This window comes from Garra rufa, chromosome 17 (genome assembly GCF_049309525.1).
Source record: "Garra rufa chromosome 17, GarRuf1.0, whole genome shotgun sequence".
Classification (NCBI taxonomy): Eukaryota; Metazoa; Chordata; class Actinopteri; order Cypriniformes; family Cyprinidae; genus Garra; species Garra rufa.
In genome coordinates this window covers 11,261,305-11,286,588 of record NC_133377.1, presented here as the reverse complement: position 1 = coordinate 11,286,588, position 25,284 = coordinate 11,261,305, and the positions used below count along the sequence as shown (strand labels likewise).

Genomic DNA, 25,284 nt, shown 5'->3' with positions numbered 1-25,284 from the left:
TATCAGAATACGTTATTATATTTTTCTTCAATGCACCACATGTCTGTCCAGTTGGTGGCAGTAAACCGCCAAAGCGAGCTGCATTAAACCTCAAAAGAAGAAAAAGAGTCTATGTAATGACGTGTTTCCGAATCATTCTTTCTTAGAAGACCGCAGTGCGAGCGGTGGCTTCTCTCTCGTCTCTCTTTAAAGGTGAGATTTGATTTTCTCTACGAATATATCACAACAGATTATTTGTAGTTCATTTTACTTTTATATGATACAGTAGGCGTACAAATTTGTAAGGAGTATTTTTAAATTGCTATAGTAGTAAGTTAACTATTCTTGTCTGCTATTAACTGTAACTAACTGTAAAAAACTTTAGGATTAAGATTTGTATTTTAATACACTTCTTTACATTCTGTCTTAATTTTTGCGTTGTATTTTTTAAGTAAGTTTTTTTTTTTTTTTTGAAAAGCACGTGGTCACAAGGGGACACGTGTGATACCAGCTCGGATGCCTGTGTTCCTTAAGTTAAATTGTTTTGTAGTTTTATTTACATGTAAAAGTAATTGGATTTTCAATAGTTAATGTTTTTTTTTTTATGGTAACTAAATTGTTATTAAGCAGGTTGTAGTGCGTCATGAATGTAACGTTAGTGCGATATCTTGCAGACCGTCAGCGAGGTTGAGCCTAAAGTGGCTCTGTCCTTTCCTATCGTGTCTGCTAAATAGAAATGGGGTGGTTTGAGGCCGTGCTGGTCATTCTATACAGCATGGTTATAGAAACCTCAGACAAACAATACTTCAAACATGTGTTTGAGGCACTGGAATTTTAAACAATGCAAACCTTTTGCTTGTGAAATGTACTCAAGTTATCTTTCTCTTGCAGCAAAATGGATTTTCCTAGAAGCCTTCAGAGAACGTTCATCTGGTGAGTTTGATGGCATCTTTGCGAGGAGCTTCTATCTCACATCTGCTACAAGAAGAGTTTGTTAGGTAAACATAATTCATATCCATTTTCAAAGCAAAGGATTATAATATAATTTCAGTTACGCTTTCTCTAAAAGAGAAGTCATAATTGCAGGCTTACCAGCAAGGTCAAGTCATTGTGACTTTTGCCTTTCCTGAGATGTCTGCTAGAGAGATTGAGGTGGTTTGAGGCCTGCTGCGGTGCCCTGCGCAGCATGGTTATATAATCTTCAAACATTTCAACTAGCTGTCTATAATCTTATTTTACAGGAGAAAGTGATCTTCCCATACAATCTAAATTGCTTTTTTTTTTTTTGTCATTTACAGGGAGGAAGCTCAGCCTTGCTGTGGTGTTGCATCAAGTGTCATTTTGATTAAGGCAAGATATTAGGACAGTATTACATATAGCATTCAGTGACATTGATATTTTACATTATTTTTAGTGCGTTTGTTGAAATGCTGAGTAGTGTTATAACCCAGGAGCTTTTATTTGGTAATTTGTTTTTGGATTAATTAATGTTCTGCTGAAAATAAAAAGCAAAAATCTTTAAAAGAAACTTGTGGTTTTTTTTTTATTATTATTTCTCAAGCCTGTAGGTGGCATGCCCATGTAACAATAAAGTGTACTTGAGTGCACTAAAATAAAATACAAGAAAGTATATTAGTAGTACAATCTTATATTTTGTGCTAAATTTTAAAAAATGATACACTATAAATACACTAGTTAAAAGTATACTTTTACTTTAGTGCAATTGTGAAAGTATGCAAATACAACTGATATTTAAATTATTTTTTTTTAGTACATTGCAACAAGGTGTACTACTGCAAAAATATACAAAGAGTTTAATTAGTGCATTTCTTAAGTATGTTTTGAATGCTTTAAAAATTAGTTCAATGTTAGTACACTTGTATATTGTTACCTTAAGTTTAAATTAAATTGATTTTATTTAAAATATCAGTAATGGTTAAAATTATATTTTCCCAAATGTGCTACTTAAGTAGACTTAATATAAAAATGCTAATTAGCACTAAAACTTATTTATTTTTAGTGTAGTCAGATAAATCAAAATGAACTTAAATCTACTTGAAATATATTAATGTTATAGTTAAAATTTCATTTTCCAATATGTGCTACTTAATGTGCAACTTAATATTAATACACTTAGAACTGCACTTACATTCCCAGGTGAAAAAGTACACAAATACATTAAGTACACTACTTGCTCTTCCCTAATGTACTTAAAGTGCTCTGTTTTCATGCACTAATTTTGTACTTCATATACTAGAAGTTATTCTTTAGTACTTAAGATAAACTTAAGGGCCCGGTTTCACAGACAGGGTTTATACTAAGCTAGGATTAGCAGATAGTTCAATTAGGATATTTAAGTAATTTTAATAAACATGCTTAGAAAAAAAAAAACATTACTGTTGTGTATCTTGAGACAAAACAAAGGCACCGATATATTTTCAGACCAGTCAGTGCAAGTTTCTTTCAGTTCAAACAGCTCAGACTTACATTTTAGTCTAGGGCTAGGCTTAAGCCTTGTCTGTGAAACCGGGGGAAGATCATCCAAGTGTACTAAACTGTGCTATTTTGAGACACCATGAAGCAGAACTAAAATGTGCTTTTAACATACATTTTTGGAAATGCTGAGATAGTATTTTGTTACCACTTTTAATACAATTGAAACATTTCAATACACTTAAAATACACTAATGAATTATTTAAAATACAAGAATATATAAAAACAAAGCGTATTTATGTATTGCCCACATATTTTTATTCATAAATACATTATAAATACGCTTTGACTGCCCTCCAAAGGCAAAGCACAATAACTACACATTTGGTCAAAATTTAGTTAAAGTCCCCCTGATATCAAAATGAATTTTTTTTTTTTTTTTTTTTTTGGCTTTTAGTATGAATTTATTAGCCTTAAGATTATCTATAAGCTAGTGTGCTTCAAAACAATGACAAAATTTGTGTTTACAAGATATGAGCATTCAAAACTTAGTCTCGTTACTTCTGCCAATATGAATCAAGGATTTGGATGATATCACCGTGCACTTCAGTTTCTAATCAAACATTCTGTCCAAATCAAATGCTCTCTAGAGTCCGTAGTGTCCCGCCCCCTACACAGAGACGCAATACACGAGCAGATCATATGTGCAATCGGCATGTATTAAACTACACAGCCTCAGCATGATTATGATCATTTCGTTTTAGCAAGAGTTTCATATTGAACCTGTGGGTGATTTATTAGTCTGTGGCTGTCATAAGCTTACAAATGCGGCTTTACCGAGCTCAACGGCTCTTGCCCGAGCAGATATTAATGGAACGCTATTGGCTATTCAAAATTAGTGGGCGGGGCTGGGCGATATGTTTTTGTTTCAGTTAAAAGTACTTCACATAGAATAACGCTGCGTGTTTCAAGGCACTTCAGTGGACCTTTAAGGCTTAAAGGAACACTCCACTTTTTTTGGAAATAGGCTCATTCTCCAACTCCCCCTGAGTTAATAAGTTGATTTTTAGCTAGTTTAGCATTTGCACATGTGCTGCGTGGTATTACTGCTCCTGCTTCAGCCTTATTACGGCAGCAAACTTCCTTGACTATTACGCCGGAATGGGAGTGTAGTTCCTAATCTTATCGGCCTAGAAAATTGAAGCTTTGCATTTCCACCGGTCTTAGTACAAGATGTAACCACAGAATAGTCAAGTTTTAAATAGGACAAATACCGAAACTCATTGGTTATTTTTGAACGTGATGCTATTGGTCTAATAGGATTCAATGATCTATGCTAAGCTATGCTAAAAGTGATATCGCCAGAACAGGAGAACGGCTGAATGGATTTCAAAACGGTAAAACTCAACTTATTAACTCGGGGGGAGTTAGAGAATGAGCCTATTTCCAAAAAAAGTGGAGTGTTCCTTTAAAATTGAATTTGTGACAACTGTTTTGTCTTGTGGCAAAGTCTCCTCGTTCATATTTTGTCCCGTTTCAGAGAATTGAGAGTGTCAAAATGTTTGACTAGCTGGTGTAAAAACTTTAAAGGCATTTTCCTCAGTTTCAGTGTTGGCGTAGTTACCAGTGATGCGCGGGTTGATCCAAAATGAGCGGGTGCCTGCGGTCACCCGTGGTTACCCGCTGTTACGAGTGATCCAGAAATATTTTTAATGATATTCGGGTCGCGGTCTGTCGAGTCCTTTGAAATAAAGATGCCAATTAAACCTTTGTAATTTATATAGTAGGCTACTAGACAATTTTCTATGAATTACATAGACCTACACTTTATTGGCTGAATAATATTTACCTTTTGAATGTTGAGCGTTATTAACTGTTGAATAAATGCTGACACGGACAAAATGCCCGATTTCCCAACATGTTGAACTGAGCAATTTCATTGTACCATTTTAATAGGCTACTTTTAACCGCATATAGCTCAGTAATGTCAGTTTTATGTATTTTCTGAGAGGGGGGTGGGATTTTTGTTGGGAAAGTCGGGGGAGAGAAGCACTCTTCGATTGGACTGGATAAACACATGCAGCATCTTAATTGTTAAGAAAACGGTTTTCCTAATGTCTCATATTTTGATTATGTCCAGTGCTTCTCTTTCTTTTTGGAATTATTAGACACATTTCACTATGTCTTTTCAAATGCCTAGGTCTGATTAATTTCCTTAATTATAAAATTTCTAGCACTATTTTTAAACGTGTAAATTATCTCATGTATATGCTTGTTTGAAACCAGGGATTAAAAACAAATTCCAAGTAAAAATCTTTACATTTCCAGAGAGCGAAACAAACGAAATTAAACATTACTTAATAAATTCAAGGCACTATAATTTCTTTATTCATTTGATACAACTATTATAGCTTTACAATATATATAAAATAATATTATTGTCATATACTTGATTCCTGAATTTATATATGAAAACTTTGTTTTGAAGTGCATTCGTTATGTTTGTATGAGAAAATTCGTTAACCTAGCCTATTAAGTTGATTTAATATTCTTGATCATTTTTAGAAGTAGTTAAAAGTTAAGAAAAAAGGAATTAGCTTGTCTATATATTTAGGGCTATAGGCTAATCTTTTTCTAAACTTCTATTACACTGTAGATCGAAAAAATAATTCTTGATCATATTTAACATCGGAGAATCAGACATAATTTAGAGTACTTCGAAAACGAAACTATTTAAATCTGTATAAAGGAAAGACAAAATAAATCACAACATGAACAATCTGTATTTTTCTTGTAATCAAGAACATTTCTTTTGACAAAATTACTTAATGCCGAATGATGTTTGACAGTGAATGCATCTCCACCACATAGCCGCATATAATCGCTGGTGTCAGGAACAATATATATGTTTTTTTTTTTTTGCAGTCCGAGTTGAAAACGTTGGTCGGGTTGTTTATACATCTACCCGTGCATCACTGGTAGTTCCTGTACTTTGCCTTTAGAGGGCATGCATTTTTGTATATTTAAAGGTTTCTAAATATGCTTCAATTGTGTTTCAATCAACAACAAAAAAAAAAAAAAAAAAAAAAAAAATGAAAACGGACAGTACCTGCTGGAATCTTACAATGGGCCATGATTGGATCCACAAACAAACATCAAAATCAAAACTTCTGCCTGCCATACTACTAAAGGTATGAATAATTTTGAGCACAACTATATTTGTATATATACATACACTGTTGGGTTTAATACATTGTTGGGTTTAATACATTATTTTAAATGACTTTTCCGTAGATAAAGTAAGGGATTGTGCTCTCTCTCTCTTATATATTATATATATATATATACACACACACACACACACACACACACACACACACACGTACTGCTTTATATGAACATATTTAATTTATGCTTTAGTTCACATATAAACATTGATCAATGCACATACATGAAGCACATCAAATATGTCAAATGGCAGCTCAAATGTACATGTATGACACACTATTGGTTAAAATGCTGAAATTACGTTTTCAAAACCCGTTATTTTTTTATGCATTCAGTGTGGGTTTATTTGTGCTGGTGTACTTGTTGTTTGGTTTGTCATTTGTAAGTAGTTCTTACAGGTGAGGCTCAACGCAGTACATGAAAACTGGGGAGAAAGATCAAATATTAGGTTACACATTATGCTAAGTATTAAACATGTCAAAAAAGATATATATATATATACATATATACATACATTTTCTATTCAAAAGATCCATTTAGATGAGTGACTTTGCTTAATTATCATTAACAATGAAATCAATTTCACACAAAATTGTGGGGCTTAGAATCACAGCTGTTCTGATATTTAGATGATTGTGAGGGATACTGTTTTTATACAAAACTTAAACAAAAATAATTCCAAATGTAGTGTCAAGTGAAGAAATCTCAGGACTTAATTAAGACAACTACTATTTTCTTAGATCCAATCTCTGTAATATTGTCTCTGTATGCATGTGTGTTTTCTTCTGCTCTTTTGCTGCTTTCCTACTATCCCTTGAAAGACTCCTAACCACATTAACTAATTTCATCAACGATGACTACTTTGCTTCCCTGTCAGAAGTGGCGTGAGTGGATGGTGACACATTTAAAGGTATAGTGCACCCAAAAATAAATATTGTCATCGTTTAATCATATTTTTGTTTGTAAACCATCTCTTTAAATGCTAAGCGGAGAGACTATTCTGGGACACTCCTATCTCCCGCCTCAGACAGTGTACCTACTGTGGGTGCTTAACATTGCTTTAAGCTTATTCTTATATATACTTGTTGCAAACATTATCATATTAAAGAGTAATAACTTACTATAGTTTCTCCAGTTTAAAGTGTGGATCCCATACCAAGTTCCTGAGCAACTTTCTTTCTGAATCTCTTGGTTTATTACAGTTCAGATTCAGTTCTTTGAGGTATGAGGGGTTGGATCTCAGAGCTGAAGTCAGACCGGCACAACCGTTCTCTTCAATGCAGCAGTTATACAACCTGCAGAGTCAAGGAAAAATGCTACTATTTGGGACATTGATATTGTAAAATAATGTGTGTTTACGAGAAAGTAAAATTTGTAAAAGCTTTACCATGCAGTCATAATTTTTTGTGTTTGTTAAAGATAAAAGTTTAATTCAAATTAAATAATTTAAAATCATTCAAACCCAAAGACATTCCACTGGTTGAAAAATCAAATTGGTTAAAAAAAAGTAAATAAACACTAGAAATAATACTCACTGCAGTATCTCCAGTTTACATTTTGGATCTTGCAGTAGATAAGAGATTGGCTTCACTCCTGAGTCTCCTAGATAATTATTACCCAGATCCAGTTCTCTCAGGTGTGAGGGGTTTAATTTCAGAGCTGAAGCCAGAGCTGCACAACCTTCTTGTCCAATACTGCTATTTTCCAACCTGCAGAGAGGAATAGAGGAAACCTTAATACCTAAGTTTAGACACAAATTTGTCAGGTAAAACTGACTTCTTTCATGTTTCAGGAAAAAAAAAGGTACTGAAGCTTTGACAGGGGCAGTACTTTTTTTTTTAAAGACTTTTTTGTACATTACTCACCTCTAAAGGGTGCATATTGGTACATTAAAGGTACATATTAGTAAATGTATATATTAACGTTTACCTTTCAAAGGTTATAGCTCCAGTGTCAGCTTCTGTACCTTTTTTTTCTAAGAATGTAGCAATTATAATGATAAATGTCAAATGCTAAAAGTCAGTGCCGATTTAGTTATTTTCTTTTGTAATATAAATTACTGTGAAATGCTACAGTGGGAGAATACCAATATCCCCTTGTGAATAAATGTAATTATATATGATAAGATAAGCATGAGGGACACAATATTACTACTGTATTTACTGTTGTATTTTTGTTAAGATGAAACATCAATAATATAATAACATTCAATAATTAAATACCACATTTCTGCCAAAATACTACAGTGATTTGCAGACCGGAAAGCCTTGTTCATTACTTGCACAGTGTTTCTCTCATTTTCCATGCTGTTGTGCCTGTCAGCATTGTTTTATCTGGCTTTACATTAATTCACTCACTACACGTATGTAATCACTATACATATCTTTTTGTAACAGAATTCTGTGGTAAATTCAAACTCTTCTGACTGGACTCGCAAGACCATTTAATAATAGTGTTGCATGATCTGTCTGTATTACATAATGAATGTCATTTGGAATAAAAACAGCATTGTTTGTCTTTGTGGTGAATCACAACATTACAAACTTTTATTCAAAGCAAAAAAGTATTTAAAAATGGACAAAAAGTAGTTTAATGTGTACTTTAAGTAATGAAAGCACTGGAAAACAATGTAATACGATAAAAAAGCTGTCTTAATAGACTGTTGCAGTCTATTAAGTTGAACTGGTAAAATGTCTATGCTGCCTGGTTTAAATTGTAGTTCTGTTTTATTAGACTTTTAGAGAATTTGCCATTTAATGTTTTCGAGATACCATAAAAATGAAAATAAAAAAGGTCCCACTTTAGGTGGCCTAAATTAAATTAATAATTTGGTACAGTGTACATGTTTTTACATTGTACTTATATTTTTTTTAATCTATATGTAATTACATTTGTAATTAATTTCTGTATTTACCACTGTTGACCCATCCCTTACACCCTAACCCTCCCTTAAACCTACCCATATCACCAAACCTGTCCCTAACCTTACCCATATCCCACCTTAATAGAAACAAAAGTGATTTGCAATGCAATATCACCACATTAAGTACATTGTACTTATTTTTTGATGTAAGTACATATTAGTTAAAGCCACCTAATTTAAAGTGTGACCAAATTTCTTTTTTTTTTTTTTTTTTTATAAAGTTGGCCAACTTTGTAATGACACCACAGTGCAACCATTTCACCAAATTCTGGAGCACTGCATTGATATTCAACAACTCACATTTTAATTAACACTTAACTGCTCAAATTACAGTCAAATTAAATCCTCCCTCGCAAAGCAATCTGAAAACTCAGAACCCCAGATTTACTAACACTCTGTCACAATATATCAATTTCATACTGAGATAACACTTACAGTAGTTTTTTCAGTTTACACTGTGGATCCTGCAGTAGATCAGAGAGCAGCTTCACACCTGAATCTCCTAGTTTATTACAGCTCAGATCAAGTTCTCTGATGTGTGAGGGGTTTAATCTCAGAGCTGAAGCCAGAGATGAACAACCTTCCTCTCCAATCCAACAGTGTTCCAGCCTGTAAAGAGAACACAAATGAAGATGTGGATGCTAGCCTGTGGATTGACAACATTAGAGATTGACTAAATAATAACAATTAACATTTCAGCTCACAAACAATTGCAGTGTTCAAATCACAAATATTGTTTTTTTTTTTTTTTTTTTTTTTTACAGTAAGATACAAGCTGGCAGTTAACAAACACAAAGAGTCCTGTTGACACTATCATATTAAACTGAAGGTTGTGTCAATAGCTGCTTTTTCCAATGTCAGGCCAGTGCGAACCAGGGCTAACAACAAGCTGGACGGGGCTAATAGTTTCAGACCCCAAGCTTCACGGCCAAATTCAAGCTGTGTTTACACTATCAGATCAGCACTACTCTAAAACCAGCCCTTAACACGCCTTCCTGAAGCAAACTTCACACAACTCCATTTCACCAGTGAGCGGAAAACGAATGAAAACTAAATGCAAAACAAACTTATCAGAAGTGGGCATCTGGTCCTTACATAAATGGTAAGTTGGTATGAAAATGTGGGGACTAAGCAGCAGTACAGACCGTCTCCTAACACTTTTTGGTCCCACTTTACATTAGGTTGCCTTAACTACTATGTACTTACATTTAAATTAATAATTTGTTACAGTGCACTTATTGTGTACATACATGTTTTTACATTTTACTGAAATTTTAAAAATACCTATATGTAATTACATCTGCAATTACATTTATAGTTAAACTGTTGACCAATCCCTTACACCTTAACACACCCTTAAACCTACCATATCCCCAAACCTGTCCCTAACCTTACCCGTATCCCACCTTAATAGAGGCAAAAGTGTTTTGCAATACAATATGACCACCATAAGTACATTGTACTTATTTTATGATGTAAGTACTTAGTAGTTAAGGCCACCTAATATAAAGTGTGACCACCTTTTTTTCTGGTCAGTTCCAGGTCAGATATTCTACAATATCACACAGTGCTAATGGGTGTAGTCTTAACCTTCAAAAAACATTAATTTGTGTATTTTAAAAGATTTATATTTATAAACAAAACTAGAATGAGGAGAGCAAAGAAATAATTTCACACCAAGATTAAAAAAATATGCTAACATAACTCACTGTAATGTCTCCAGTTTACAGTGTGCATCCTGCAGTAGACCAGAGAGCAGCTTCATTCCTGAGTCTCCTAGTTCGTTATAGCTTAGATCCAATTCTCTCAGGTGTGAGGGATTTGTTTTCAGAGCTGAAGTCAGAGCAGCACAACCTTCCTCTCCAATACTACAGTTATACATCCTGAAGAAAGAATAAAAAAAAAAAAAAAAAAAAACTCAGCAAAGAACAAGCACACAGAATCCTGTAGACTGGTGTCGTGTTAGGGTGGGTGTATTTTGGTGAACACTCATAGGTCCTGATTTGTGGCAATTTGTCATGTTGTATGGCAAAGGACTGAAAGGGCAGAGAACAGTGTATATAGGCTTATGTAATTGCATTTCTTTATTAGCATGTAGTGTAACCTATGCAACATGGTAATTTATAATATGGGAATGGACAGCATGTTCCCTACACTGGATGAATTTTAGGTGACAGTGGCTTTTTTTTCTTTCTAAACTTTGGCTCATAATTCTTAGCTGTGACCATACAAGAACCAACAGTTTCCACATGGTAACAGACAAAGGAGGCTGAGTCTTCTTAAAAAATGTAAATACAAAAGAACATAACAATGAATCTAAAGATGTAAACTTTTGTTGTAATCAATATTACTCACTTTAGTTTCTTCAGCTGACAGTGTGGATCCTGCAGTAGATCAGAAAGCAGCTTCATTCCCGTTTGTCCTGGATAATTATCATTAAAATCTAGTTCTCTCAGGTGTGAGGGGTTTGATTTCAGGGCTAAAGCCAGAGCAGAACAACCTTCCTCTCCAATACTGCAGTTAGACAGCCTATAGTGAAAAAGAGACAAAACGTGCATATTTGTCATTTTGTTGAGTACAATAATTATTGTATTTCTGTCTGTGTGTGTATTTTTAATTAATTTATATTAATGTATATATTTACTTTATATATGTTATTCAAATGTTACCAAGTGACTTTAAACCTTCTCTTAGAACTAGCTTGAATGTACCAATCCTGTTGCAGAATGAAATTTCATTGACTAATAAAGAAAGGAGCCATCACTGAACAGGTGAACAGATATTACATTCACTCATAGGACACAAATCATATCCAGTGACCGTGTTAACATTTATCCCAGCCAAACTAAAATAGTTCCATTGATGATCGTTGAGTGACACAGTATTTTGAATGGCAGTGATAATTAAAACTGATACACTCTCAAAAAGGATGTTAATTTTTAACACATTGTTTGTGTCATGTCTATTTTAGCACATTTTGTGTTAAATGTGTGTTAAAAAAGAAAAAGAAAATATTCAACACAATGTGTCTAACACAATATGTGTTAAATATCAGCCAATCACATTGCTGCTTGCGTCACTTCATGAGCAGTTAATCTTCTGACACAAGCGTTTCAAGTTTTCATCGTCAGGACATAACTTCGATGTGTAAAGGTAAGAGAAATGTTTGTATTTGCCACTATACGTTTTTAAAATGTGTTTTGTGATCGTTTGTAGACGGTCGAGGGGCATTTGGCACATACAGTACAGACCAAAAGTTTGGACACGCCTTCTCATTCGTGTCCAAACTTTTAGTCTGTACTGTATATTTTTCTGTTTATTAAAGTTAGATTACTTTTATTTGTACAAATAAAAAAAATAAAAAAAGAGAAAGAGGTTTTATAACATTTCTGCCACAATAAAAGATGCTGTGAGTTTCTGTCCTAGTGCAAAAAGGCAAGTGTTATAATACAACATTAAGAAAAGCTACCTGCCACATGAATGAATGTGTATGTATGTGTTTAGATGTAGGTCAGATGTTCGGTTATCAGACATTTTTCTAAATTAAAGCCACATTTGTAACTGGCTCAGAACAGACAAATCTCATTCTGATTTTTGTGTTTACAAATATGCAACAATATGTGATCTGTGTCAGTTTTTTCCCGAAAAATAATCTGATTTTGTGTAAGTGTAAGTTCAGCTCTATTTGGATGCCAAAGGGGTTTCACTGGTTGAATACATTTTTCTTTTCAGTCCCTCTTAAGAAATCCTATAATGTGTTTTGATGTGTTTTGTCTTAACCATCAAAATTCTGTATTACTTTATTTTAATGGCAAGACAGAACTTGTGTAAAAAATTCAAAACATTTTGGAATAAACATTTCAACCACTCAAACAATTCAATAACTCAATATACTAAATATTAACACTCACAGCATTTTCTCCAGTTTACAATGTGAATCCTGCAGTAGATCAGTGAGTAGATTCACTCCTGAGTCTCCTAGATTATTATAGTTCAGATTCAGTTCTTTCAGGTGTGAGGGGTTTGATCTCAGAGCTGACATCAGAGCAGAACAACCTTTTTCTCCAATATTGCAGTATTCCAACCTGTACAAATGAGGGAAAATCTTCTTATATTAATGGAACCAGGTCTAGCTTGCATATTAAATATGTGATTGGAAACGTTCTGCTTTTCATAATAATGCTTGCACTGTTTTTGCATAATTTATAACTGATAATTAAATACACAGATGTTTCAGATATTTTCATGTAACAACAGGATTACTTTTCATTGAGTTATGTACTGCTTAATGACTGTATGACATGCATTAGCGAGCAGGAGAACAGGTACATCTAAAACAGTGAACATAGTATATTCTCTTTTAAAATGGTCTCATTATTTCTTACTGTAATGTCGTCAGTTTACACTGAGGAATCATTAGTCCCGATGAGAGTAGCTTTGCTCCTGAATCCAGCAAATTGTTGTAACTCAGGTTTAGCTCATTCAGATTTGAGCTATTTGAGCTGAGAACTGAGGCCAGGGCTGAACAGCTTTTCTCCATGAGATTACAGTGTCTCAGACTGGAAATGATAACATAAGCATTTTTAAACTCATATATGTAGACAGTATAAAATATTAGTATTAAAAATTTTTAGGTGTGTGCCCATAACGTGAATCCATTTTCGGAAACGCATGAAAATGAATAACGCATACTACAAGAAAAGCCACTTGTTAGCGGTAGCCTGTTACATAGTAGTAAATTAAGAGAGTAAGAAGAGATGACTGATAAGATGGTGGCAAATGATTTGCAGATTCTGAGAACCATGACAAACATATCTTGTAAAATGAGTGGTAAGTACTGCCGCTACATAGTATACACATACGTGTGATCACAAATCTTGAAAGTGAGAGTAAAAAGCAAGCGTGCATTCAAAAGCGATTTCAATGCCCTACATATTAATAATGGCTCCCTAATACCCACAGTTTATATACAATATAATCACCAATGATATATTTTTGAGATAAAGCACTGAAGTATATTTTTCCCTCCCATCTTGTCTTCATTCCCTTAAGGGGTTCCGTAGTACACAACATTTTCTTTCAGAACACAGTATTCAGATTCAGGCACATCCCTGATTTAAAAAGTATACATTTTAAAGTATTAAGTAAACTTTGACTAGTTACTAACAAATTTAAACCCATTCTATTATCCATCTAGTTTAGGAGTACGAGTAATGACCCTGTCATATTTCAATAGCAATCTCAATTTCCACGTCAGCTTTTTCCACTTTCTCCGCGTCGCGAATGTAGCCTTCCGAAACTCAAACGCAATCGCAAATCATTTTGCATTTGAGTTTCAGACGCATTACACGGAAATCCTGTCAATCAGAGTCAGGGGTGGGTCTATACCAGGGGTGCCCAATCCTGTTCCTGGAGATCTACTTACCTGCAGACTTTAGTTCCAGCCCTGCTCCAATTCAGCTGTCTGTAATTATCAAGTGCTACCTAAGAGATTAATTAGCTGGTTCAGGTGTGTTTAATCAGGGTTGGAGCTGAACTGTAGGATAGTAGATCTCCTGGAACAGGATTGGGCACCCCTGGTCTATACTGTGGTGCGTGACACTGCGCAGTCGAAAAATAACGTAGACTGTGTGACTCACGCACTTAATGACAGAACGATATTTCATTGATGATACGTTTCTGTCAAACATAGCATTATTTACATTTTGGAATTAATTTGTATTTGTTTGTGCGACATGCCGATGGATTGTGTCAGTGTCACTGCTAAACATGCCACTGTTGTGGCACCTCAAGTGACACTGTCAGCCAGATCAACTTGACAAGCACTTAACCGCAGAACTATATTTATGACATGTTTTTATTAAACACAGCATTAGTTTTATCGTGGAGGTAATTATCGTTCTGCCGTTAAGTGCGTGAGTCACACAGTCTACATTATTCTCTTACTGACAGCGGCAGTGTCACGCCCCACAGTATAGACCCATCCCTGAAACTGATTGGCAGGTTTCTGTGTAATGCGTTGGAAATTCAAATGCAAAATGAATTGCGGTTGTGTTTGAGTTTCGACAGGCTACATTCGCATCGCAGAGAAAGTGAAAAAGCTGACGTGGAAATTGAGATTGCTATTTAAATATGACAGGGTCATTATTCTTAAGTCATAGGAAATACAGCTACAAATGGACTTTGCTTTTCCATTTGAAATTAGTGTATCTGCAAAAGCGAAAACGCAAACGATAATGCAATACTTGCAGTTGCATTTGGATTATGGCACAATTTATGCATCCACATATGGAAAAAGCAATTGCAAATACAATTTGCAATTTCTTTTGAAAATAGTCCAGAATATCCTTCCATAGATAACAGCATAATATTGAAATATTTGTAACTTTTACCAAGCTGTAATAAACAACATCTTACAAAAAGCAATCAATTAATGCAATTTATTCCATTCACTCCAACTGGACCCACAAAGATTGAGCAAATGGGAGTTTTAAGATAAACTGGGAAATTGGGAAAGTGATTAACATGCACATAGCACTATATTAGTAGGGAACATTAAATAGAGTAAATTTGAGTAACAAAAAAAATGCACAAGCTCAAACGAATGTCCATGTTTTCTATTAGGGTTATTGTTACAGGTCAGACAATTTTTTTCTGTTTCTGGAAATTTGTCTTGGCCAGTGGCTCTTATTACTGGTCCTAGTGACCCCCTACTCTGCACATTTGGCATGTTTCCCTTATTCAAGGGAAACATGCCAAATGAGTTCAAGTGAGTTCAGTCCTCAGACGAGAAAGAACGACGGCGCGTTAAGTGTCTACTTTAATACTATTTCGATAGGCGATCGTTACTTAGAGTTGCCGCTAAAAGCACTTTGTCGTTTCTGTTTAATTACTTATTCCTTAGTATTAATATTAAGCTGCTGCCTAAAGCACTCTGTCGTTTCGATTTACTTACTTATTCGTTAATATTAATATTGAGCTGCTACTAAACGCACTCTGTTGTTTCTATTTACTTACTTATTCGTTAATATTAATATTGAGCTGCTACTAAAAGCACTTTGTTGTTTCTATTTACTTACTTATTCGTTAGTATTAATATTAAGCTGCTGCTAAAAGCACTCTGTCATTTCAATTTACCTACTTATTCGTTAATATTAATATTGACCTGCTTCTAAAAGCACTCTGTTGTTCTATTTAATTATTCGTTTGCTTTATTTACATCTATTCACTGTTAGAAAAGGAGTGTTTCTTCTGTTTTTTGCCCTGCTATTGTTTTTGCTTTAAATTCTAGTTTTTATTGCAATCATTAAAATTGATAACTGAGCGTACGGCCAAGGGAAGCTTTTGTTATTTCATATCGTTCCCTTCTGGAGCTATTACAAGTGCGAAGCTGTTGCTTTTTGAGTTTCCATTGAGCCATTTTGCGTGCGGGCGATACATTTGCGGCTGACTGAGCCTAGGAGGCGTCCCTAGCTTTTATCAGTGAAGCATTGTTTGGTTGTCTATTTAACTGTGTCAGACCAGCTGAAGCGTCAGCGGAAGCGTTCAGCCTCCTCGCGTGATGACCGACGAGAGTAAAGACCTGCGACTTTTCCTGTGCGACTTTGACCGAGCAATGACACCGACAACGCACTTAAGTACTCCTTTCCTTTATCTCACTCTTCTTTCTGTCCTCCTCTATCATGTGTTTCCAATTCATTCCGGTGCTCTCTACACATCGCTCCAACATCACACGCACACGTCAGCGGACTCTTTTTAATCTGCGTCCTATCGACACCTCTTCCACTGAACCTTTCTCTTTCACGGTTGGACTCTGGAACTGTCAGTCAGCTGTCAACAAAGCTGACTTCATTTCAGCATTTTCTTTGCAATCTGGCCTGAGCATTCTAGGTTTGACTGAGACCTGGATTCGTCCAGAAGACTCTGCAACCCCAGCTGCTCTTTCTAATAACTTTTCCTTCTCTCACACCCCTCGTCACACTGGAAGGGGTGGGAGTACGGGACTTCTTATTTCTAACAACTGGAAATACTCAACCCATTCTCCTCTATGCAATTATAGTTCATTCGAATCTCATACAATCACTGTAACATCTCCTATCAAACTCCACATTGTGGTAATCTACCGCCCTCCTAGTCAACTTGGCATCTACTTGATGGGCTGCTGTCCTCTTTTCCAGAGGATGGCAGCCCACTTCTAGTCTTTGGGGACCTCAACATTCACCTTGACATATGCTGCTGACTTCCATTCACTTCAAGCTTCATTTGATCTACAACGCGTTATCACTACAAACACTCATAAGTCTGGCAACCAACTTGATCTCATTTACACGCGAAATTGTATTTCAGACAACATTGCGGTCAAACCCCTACACATCTCTGATCACTTCTTCATTACATTTGACCTACATCTTGCTACTTGTGCACCCCCAACCCTTCTACCTGTTACTTTTAGAAGAAACCTACGCTCTCTCTCACCCTCCAATCTTTCTTCTTTAGTATCCTCCTCCCTTCCCTCTCCAATTCACTTCTCATCCCTGGACACTAATGCAGCAACTGACACCTTGTGCTCCACTCTTACCTCCTGTCTAGATGATATATGCCCTCTCTCCTCCAGGCCAGCACAAGCTGCTCCGACAACCCCTTGGTTATCCGATGTTCTTCGTGAGCATCGGTCCAAACTTGGGGCAGCCGAGAGAAAATGGTACAAATCTAAGGATCCATCCGACCTCAGTATGTATCGGCCTATGCTCTCATCTTTCGCTACCCAAGTACATACAGCCAAATCTACAACAGGATCAACAATTCTCCGGACGCACGCAACCTTTACAAAACATTTAATACACTGCTTTGTCCCCCTCCACCACCTCCCACAACTTCTATAACAGCTGATGACTTCGCCTCATTTTTTACAGACAAAACTACATCGATCAGTAATAAGTTCTCAGCTCCACACATACAGGAACTAAAATTGACCACACTCACGGCTGGAACTCCCCTCTTCTCCTTCTGTCCTTACTCGGAGGCAGAAGTAACCAAACTTTTCCTCTCCAGCCATCCGACGACATGTCCTTTAGATCCTATCCCCTCACACCTTCTCCAAGCAATCTCTCCTACAATCCTACCGGCACTCACACACATCATCAACACATCTCTTCTCACAGGCACTTTCCCCACTACATTTAAGCAGGCCCGGGTAACCCCACTGCTCAAAAAACCTACACTTAACTCTTCACTCATTGACAAATACAGACCTGTCTCTCTCCTTCCATTCATAGCAAAAACACTGGAACGGGCTGTTTTCAACCAGCTATCCTTATTCCTCTCACAGAACAATCTACTGGACTCTAACCAATCAGGGTTCAGAAGTGGCCATTCAACTGAGACTGCGCTACTGTTTGTCACTGAAGCCTTGCGGATGGCAAAAGCTGATTCCAAATCATCAGTACTCATCTTGCTGGACCTATCTGCAGCTTTTGACACTGTGAATCACCAGATCCTCCTGTCCACCCTCTCAACGCTGGGCATCACAGGGACTTCACTTCGCTGGTTCAAATCCTACCTCTCTGGTAGGTCTTTCAGAGTGGCCTGGGGAGGGGAGGTATCCAAAACTCATCAACTGGACACTGGGGTTCCTCAGGGATCTGTTCTTGGACCTCTCCTCTTCTCCATATACACTACATCTCTGGCCCCCATCATACAGGCACATGGCTTCTCCTACCATTGCTATGCTGATGACACACAACTCTATCTTTCATTCAAACCAGACGATCCATCGGTAGCTGCACGGGTCTCAGGTTGCCTGGCGGATATCTCTGCATGGATGAAGGAACACCATCTACAGCTCAATCTAGCAAAGACGGAACTCCTTATCTTTCCTGCCACTCCATCTCTACAGCATGACTTCTCCATCCAGTTAGGTTGATCAACAATTACCCCATCGACTTCAGCCAGAAATCTGGGTGTAATCTTTGACGACCAATTGACTTTTAAAGACCACATAGCTAAAATTGCTCGATCTTGCAGGTTTGCATTGCACAACATCAGAAAGATCAGGCCCTTCCTAACAGAGCATGCTACACAACTCCTCGTCCAGGCCCTGGTCATTTCCAGGCCCTGGTCATTTCCAGGCTGGACTACTGCAATGCTCTTTTAGCTGGTCTTCCAGCATGTACAATCAAACCTCTACAAATGATTCAGAATGCAGCAGCACGACTGGTCTTCAATGAGCCCAAAAAGGCCCATGTCACACCTCTCTTCATATCACTACACTGGCTACCGGTTACAGCACGCATCAAATTCAAGACACTGATGCTGGCATATAGGACCGCCACCGGATCATCACCTGCCTACCTCCATTCACTACTACACATCTACACTCCTTCCAGAAGACTGAGATCCTCTAGTGAAAGACGCCTCATTGTACCACCACAGAGTGGTATTAAATCACTGTCCAGAACATTCTCGTTCAATGTCCCTGCCTGGTGGAATGATCTTCCCACCCCTATCCGGAATGCAGACTCCTTAACAGCTTTCAAACGACTGCTGAAAACCCATCTTTTTCGACACTATGTGACTCAATTAAAAAAAAAAAAAAAAAAAAAAAAAAAAAAAAAATTCTCCTCTCTTCTTGATCCTCCCTTCTAGCCTGTTTTTCCTCTCTTTCTTGATCTTCTCCTTCTAGCCTGCACTCTTCTAACAACGCCTGATATATGGTATTTTTGAGCACTTCCTATGTTGATCTGCCTCCTTAGGATGAATCACTTGTTGTATTCCCAATTGTAAGTCGCTTTGGATAAAAGTGTCGGCTAAATGAATAAATGTAAATGTAAATGTCAACACACCTGATCATCAACTCGTTAGGAGAGAGCTGAGTGTATCAGATAAGGGAGACATAGAAAATGGGCAAACGGAACCAGGATTATAAACCACTGGTCAATGCAGTACAATATTCAACACTGTAAAATACTTACTCAGCTTTTGTAGATGCTTTTATTACTGGAAGCAGCCTCAGTAAACATTCCTCTGATTTAAAATATTTACTCAGTTTAAACTCATCCAGCTTCTCCTCTGAGTTCAGTAGCACAAACGCCAGAGCTGACCACTGAGAAGAAGACAGTTTAAACCCAGAGAGTCGACTGTCACCAGTTGTGTTCAGGTATTTTTGGACTTCTTGCACTAGAGAATCATCATTCAACTCATTCAGGCAGTGGAACAGATTGATGGATTTCTCTGAAGAGGAATTCTCCCTGATCTTCATCTTTATGTACTCAACTATTTCCTGTTCATTGTGAGATCTGCTTCTTGTCTTTTTCAATAGACCATGTAAGAGAGTGTGACTGGACTCCAGTGAGAGGCCCAAAAGGAATCTGAGGAAAAGATCGAGGTGACCATTCTCACTCTGTAAGGCCTTGTCCACTTCACTCTTCAGTAAATCAGTCAAAGATGATCTGAACATGCTAAGAAGTCCTGTTTTTTTGAAAAAGCAAAGAAACACATATAAAGCAGCAAGAAACTCCTGAATGCTCAGATGTACGAAGCTGTACACCTTCCCTAGGTACAGCCCAAACTCCTCTCTGAAGATCTGAGTACAAACACCTGAATACACTGATGCATCTCTGACATCAATTCCACACTCTCTCAGATCCTCCTCGTAGAAGATCAGGTTCCCTTTTTTCAGCTGTTGAAAAGCCAGTTTTCCCAGTGACAGGATATTACTTCTAGCCTGTTTAAGATCAACATCACATTTCCCATCGTACTTCAGGGATTTTAATTTGAGCTGAAAGATCAGGAAGTGTGTGAACATTTGAGTGAGAGTCTTGGGGACCTCTGCACTCTCTGCTTCAGCAATCATTTCCTCTAGAACAGAGGCTGAAATCCAGCAGAAGACTGGGATGTGACACATAATGTATAGGCTTCTTGATGATTTGATGTGTGCAATGATTTTACTGGCAAGACTCTGATCCTTTATCTTCTTCCTGAAATACTCATCCTTCTGAGGATCATTGAACCCTCGTACATCTGTAACCAGGTCCACACACTCAGGAGGGATCTGACTGGCTGCTGCTGGTCGAGAGGTGATCCAGAGGAGAGCAGAAGGAAGCAGATTCCCCTTGATGAGGTTTGTCAGTAGCACATTCACTGAGGCTGATTCTGTTACATCAGACAAGCTCGGATTGTTTAGGAAATCAAGAGAAGGTCGATACTCATCCAGGCCATCAAAGATAAACAAGACTGTAAAATCATCAATGTTTGTTGATCTCAATTTATTTGTATGTGTGAAAAAACGATGAATCAGGTTCATCAAACTGAGATTCCTCTCCTTTATTAAATTCAGCTCTCTAAAAGGAAGAGGAAATATGAAGTGGAGTTCCTGATTTGCTTTTCCTTCAGCCCAGTCCAGAATAAACTTCTGCACTGAAACTGTTTTTCCAATTCCAGCAACTCCTTTAGTCAGCACAGTTCTGATGGGTTTGTTTTGTCTAGGTAAATGCTTAAATATGTCATTGCATTTGATTGGTGTTTGCTCTGTCTCTGGTCTCCTAGAGTGTGTCTCAATCTGTCTCACCTCATGTTCATTATTGACCTCTCCATTCCCTCCTTCTGTGATGTACAGCTCTGTGTAGATCTCAGGCAGAGATGTGGAGCCACCCTGATTTGATATCCCTTCATGAATTCTCTGAAATTTCTCCTTTAGTCTAGATTTGTGTTTTTTCAAATAAAAAGGGGCCAGTCCTAAGGAGCAGATGAAATGAGAATCAAAATAAATATCTGATTTTACTGTTCTAGACTCTTCTCTCATCAACAGCCATGTATAAATAATTGCTGTATCTCATTTATAGTGATAAATTCTTTAAATCCTAAAATCTCCCAAATTATTATTACATTTATGTCATGGTAATATGACTCCGTGCTCTTACTAGTCTGTAGTATGTTAGCAAGGTTCATCTTGTTCATCTTCCTCAGGACATTCAGGGTGATCTGTAGAAGTCCCTGTCTGACTCTGCTTTCACCTTCATCCATCTCCTCCTCCTCCTCTCTCTCAGAGCATGCAGAGTAATCTGGGGTCAGAACTCCCTTGATCCTCTTCATCTCCTTCTTTATCAGAGAGATGATTTTGTGTTCAAGCTCCTGAAATTGGTATTGAATAAAAGAGAGCATTCAAACAATGAACCTTCTGAATCATAAAAAAAAAAAAAATCTTCTGTAAAGGCTCAAACAGCAGCATCAACTGTTTTTATGTGTTACGGCCGCAGTGCCCTTTCCGCATTTGTCCACTAGGTGGTGTTTCATGATTTTATGACTCGAATACAGGTGTGGAGTGTTACCTATGATTGGCAATTGGGCTTAAAAGACTGGGATTCAGAGAGCAGAGAGAGCTCTGGACTTTGGCACCGTTTGTCTTCCCTCTTCAGTCCTGGATTGTTTCTTTTTGTTGTTTTCTTTCTTCTAATTCTACTTAATTTTTGTATTAATTTGATTTATTTCTAATTAAATGATTATTTGTTAAATTCAGTTTGTGTGTGTCCACCCCTTACTTTGTAATGTTGCTTCACCCTGAGCCAGGTGGTTGTAACACGTGTTAGCCAGAAGATCTCAATAAGGTGCTTTGATCCTTTTAGGGATCCTCGAGGCATATATATATATATATATAAAAAATATATGATCCCTTGTTGATTTTGTACATTTGCAAACTGACAAAGAAATGATCAGTCTATAATTTTAAAGGTCCCATATTGTCAAAATCGAAATTTCCTGGATTTTTTCATGATAACTGAGGTCTAGGGGTTATGTAACTACCATATAAGTTTCAAAACAGTCAGTCCACAGCAAACTGCACACAGCCTGAATAAAGTAGCCATTCCTTTTCACAAGCCCCTGTAACTTCCGTAAAAATATGACATCCGATCTACTCAGTCACCGCCTTCAGTCACCACCCAGAGCAGCAACCACCGTCCCACCCTCCTTTTGTGAAACCTCGACAACTTCGCGTCCATGCCATTGCTAAGCAACAACAACACGAAAACAAGTAGAGAAAACCCTGTTCAGTCTATAGATGTCAAAGCTACATCATTACACAGGCTTCCGAACAAGGTTAATATAAGAGACCAGTGGCACGTCAGCTTCAGCCTCTTTCACACAGCCATTCCGGAAAATACACGGATAATGTGTCCCACGATTTGTTACGGAATTGCTTAATTAGGTTCATTCACAGTTGTTTTCCGGAATCTGTGCGTGCTTTACACACAACCCATAAAGACATGTGACATTTGGATGTGAGATGTAACCTGCTTCATTCCACTTTGCACGTATTTTTTCCGTCGTGAAGAGTCGCAGGGTAAAGTGCATCATCACAACAACACTGCCTTAATGGCATTTGGTTCTGGCTTTTGTTCACACAGCGCTCGTTCCCGTAATTTTCCGGAATCAGCGCGCATTGTGAAAGGGGCTTTACTAAAGCAACAGTTATGTAGCTTACTGCATTCAGTGTTTGAAAAAGAAAAAAACATTAATGATCATTCTGAAATATCCTGTTGAGTATCACCAAGCCACAGCAGGCTAGGCTCTGGGCTAGCTGGGCTAGGCTACAGCATACATGACCATAGTTACTTGTGGTTGGCTTGGATGTGCGTCACTCAGAAAACAACAGGCCAATCAGAAGAAAGGCTCATGAATATTAATTAGATGGGCCAAAATCCACCTGTTCTTGACAGAGCTCCTAAAAAAGGAGCTGTAAAAATATATTGAGATGGATTTTGGCACTTATACCGCAGATATATATTCTTAAGGACATCAACAACTAAAATAAACCTCCAGAAATGTGTACAATATGGGACCTTTAATGGTAGGTTTATTTTAACTGTGAGAGACCGAATACACACACAAAAAAAAAAAATCCAGAAAAACACATTTTTAAAAAGTTATAGACTGATTAGCATTTTAATGAGTGAAATACATACAAGATTTCTGGCTCACAGGTATTTCAGCTTGTTACCTGTATAAAAGACAGCTACCCACAGAAGCAATTAATCATTCAGATTCCAAATTTTTCACCATGGCCAAGACCAAAGAGCTTTCCTGGGGCTCCATGCAAGATTTCGCCTCAGAGTTTTAATGATCATGAAAACGGTGAGGAATCAGCCCAAAACTACACGGGAGGATCTTGTCAGTGATCTCAAGGCAGCTGGGACCATAGTCACCAAGAAAACAGTTTGTAACACATTACGCCGTGAAGGACTGAAATCCTGCAGCGCCTGCAAGGTCCCTTTGCTCCATAACATGCCATGCACATGCCCGTCTGAAGTTTGCCAATGAACATCTGAATGATTCAGAGGAGAACTGAGTAAAAGTGTTGTGGTCAGATGAGACCAAAAACAAGCTCTTTGGCATCAATTCAACTCGCTGTGTTTGGAGGAGGAAGAATATTGCCTATGACAACAAACATGGAGGTGAAAACATTATGCTTTGGTGGTGTTTTTCTGCTAAGGGGACAGGACAACTGCACCGCATCAAAGGGACTATGGACAGGGCCATGTATTGAAACGGAGGCATTAAAAATGAGTCGTGGATGGGTATTCCAGCATGACAATGACCCAAAACACATGGCTAAGTCAACAAATGAGTGGCTCAAGAAGAACACATTAAGGTCCTGGAGTGGCCTAGCCACTCCATAGCACCCATAGAAAATCTAGGGAGGGACTCAGAGGGAGCTGAAAGTTGGCGTTGCCAAACATCAGCTTTGAAACCTTAATGACTTGCAGAGGATCTGCAAAGAGAAGTGGGACAAAATTCCTCCTGATATGTGTGCAAACCTAGTAGCCAACTAGCAGAAACGTCTGACCTCTGTGATTGCCAACATCGGTTTTGTTAAGTCATGTTTTGTGAAGGGGTCAAGTACTTATTACACTCATTAAAATGCAAATCAATTTTTGACTTTTTTGAAATGCCCTTTTCTGGACTTTTTTGTTGTTATTCCGTCTCTCACTGTTAAAATAAACCTACCAATAAAATTATAGATCGATCACTTCTTTGTCAGAGTACTAGAACAATACTCTCATAATAGGGAGACCAATAACCATAAAGACACCAAATTTGGCCACAAGTCACGTCACTTTTACATCTCCAGATTCAGGGGTGTCCAAACTCTGTCCTAGAAGGCAACTGTCCTGCAGAGTTTAGCTCCAACTTGCCTCAACACACCTGCCTGGAAGTTTCTAGTATGCCTAGTAAGACTTTATTCAGGAGAGTTAAATTGGGGTTAAAGCTAAACTCTGCAGGACATTAGCCATCCAGGAACAGGATTGATCACCCCTGAACAGATTACTGTTCTAGGTCATTGGCTCATTAATAGAGACTCCAAGACCTGAAATGGGTCAGACAAAGGAGACATGCAAAATGTGCAGTGTTGGGGGCTATCCACCTGTTTTTTTACTGTAAAAGTAGGCATGCCCATTTGTAAATTTTATTGGTCTGGCTTCCGGTCTCATGTGTGTCCAGCTATTTTTAGCTATACAAAACATCTTGTTTGCTGCTTGATATTGTAAATCAGTGTGTCATACCATATTATTTTTAATGTATTATTTTAATTATGAACACTGCTTTTTAGTGCAAACAGTTTTACAGTTTACTGCACGTTGCTATTTTTCTGAACCAGAAGTCTCATCCATGGGCTTATTTCTGTGTTGAAGAAAAAGGTGGATAGGAACATGGTTGAGAACCACTG

At 37.3% G+C, this 25,284-nt stretch overlaps 1 protein-coding gene and 2 non-coding genes across 4 annotated transcripts in view; 2 read left to right on the top strand and 1 right to left on the bottom strand.

Moving 5' to 3' along the window:
- Positions 1-647: 647 nt before the first annotated feature.
- LOC141290391 (small nucleolar RNA SNORA9) lies at positions 648-779 on the top strand. The gene has a single exon (XR_012340133.1). It is a non-coding gene; the product is annotated as a small nucleolar RNA SNORA9 (small nucleolar RNA).
- A 280-nt stretch (positions 780-1,059) lies between these two features.
- LOC141290392 (small nucleolar RNA SNORA9) lies at positions 1,060-1,190 on the top strand. Its single transcript, XR_012340135.1, has one exon. It is a non-coding gene; the product is annotated as a small nucleolar RNA SNORA9 (small nucleolar RNA).
- Positions 1,191-5,799: 4,609 nt separating this feature from the next.
- Positions 5,800-25,284, bottom strand: part of LOC141289472 (protein NLRC3-like) — a 30,984-nt gene continuing 11,499 nt past the window's right edge. For both annotated transcript variants that reach the window (XM_073821574.1, XM_073821575.1), the window contains 10 exons: positions 21,482-21,692; positions 19,535-21,296; positions 12,950-13,123; positions 12,476-12,649; positions 10,920-11,093; positions 10,274-10,447; positions 9,000-9,173; positions 7,177-7,350; positions 6,763-6,936; positions 5,800-6,065 (listed from right to left, as the gene is read on the bottom strand). In XM_073821574.1, the coding sequence (XP_073677675.1) occupies positions 6,047-6,065; positions 6,763-6,936; positions 7,177-7,350; positions 9,000-9,173; positions 10,274-10,447; positions 10,920-11,093; positions 12,476-12,649; positions 12,950-13,123; positions 19,535-21,296; positions 21,482-21,692 (3,210 nt within the window). In that variant the 3' untranslated portion in view covers positions 5,800-6,046. The remainder of the gene's footprint in view (positions 6,066-6,762; positions 6,937-7,176; positions 7,351-8,999; positions 9,174-10,273; positions 10,448-10,919; positions 11,094-12,475; positions 12,650-12,949; positions 13,124-19,534; positions 21,297-21,481; positions 21,693-25,284) is intronic.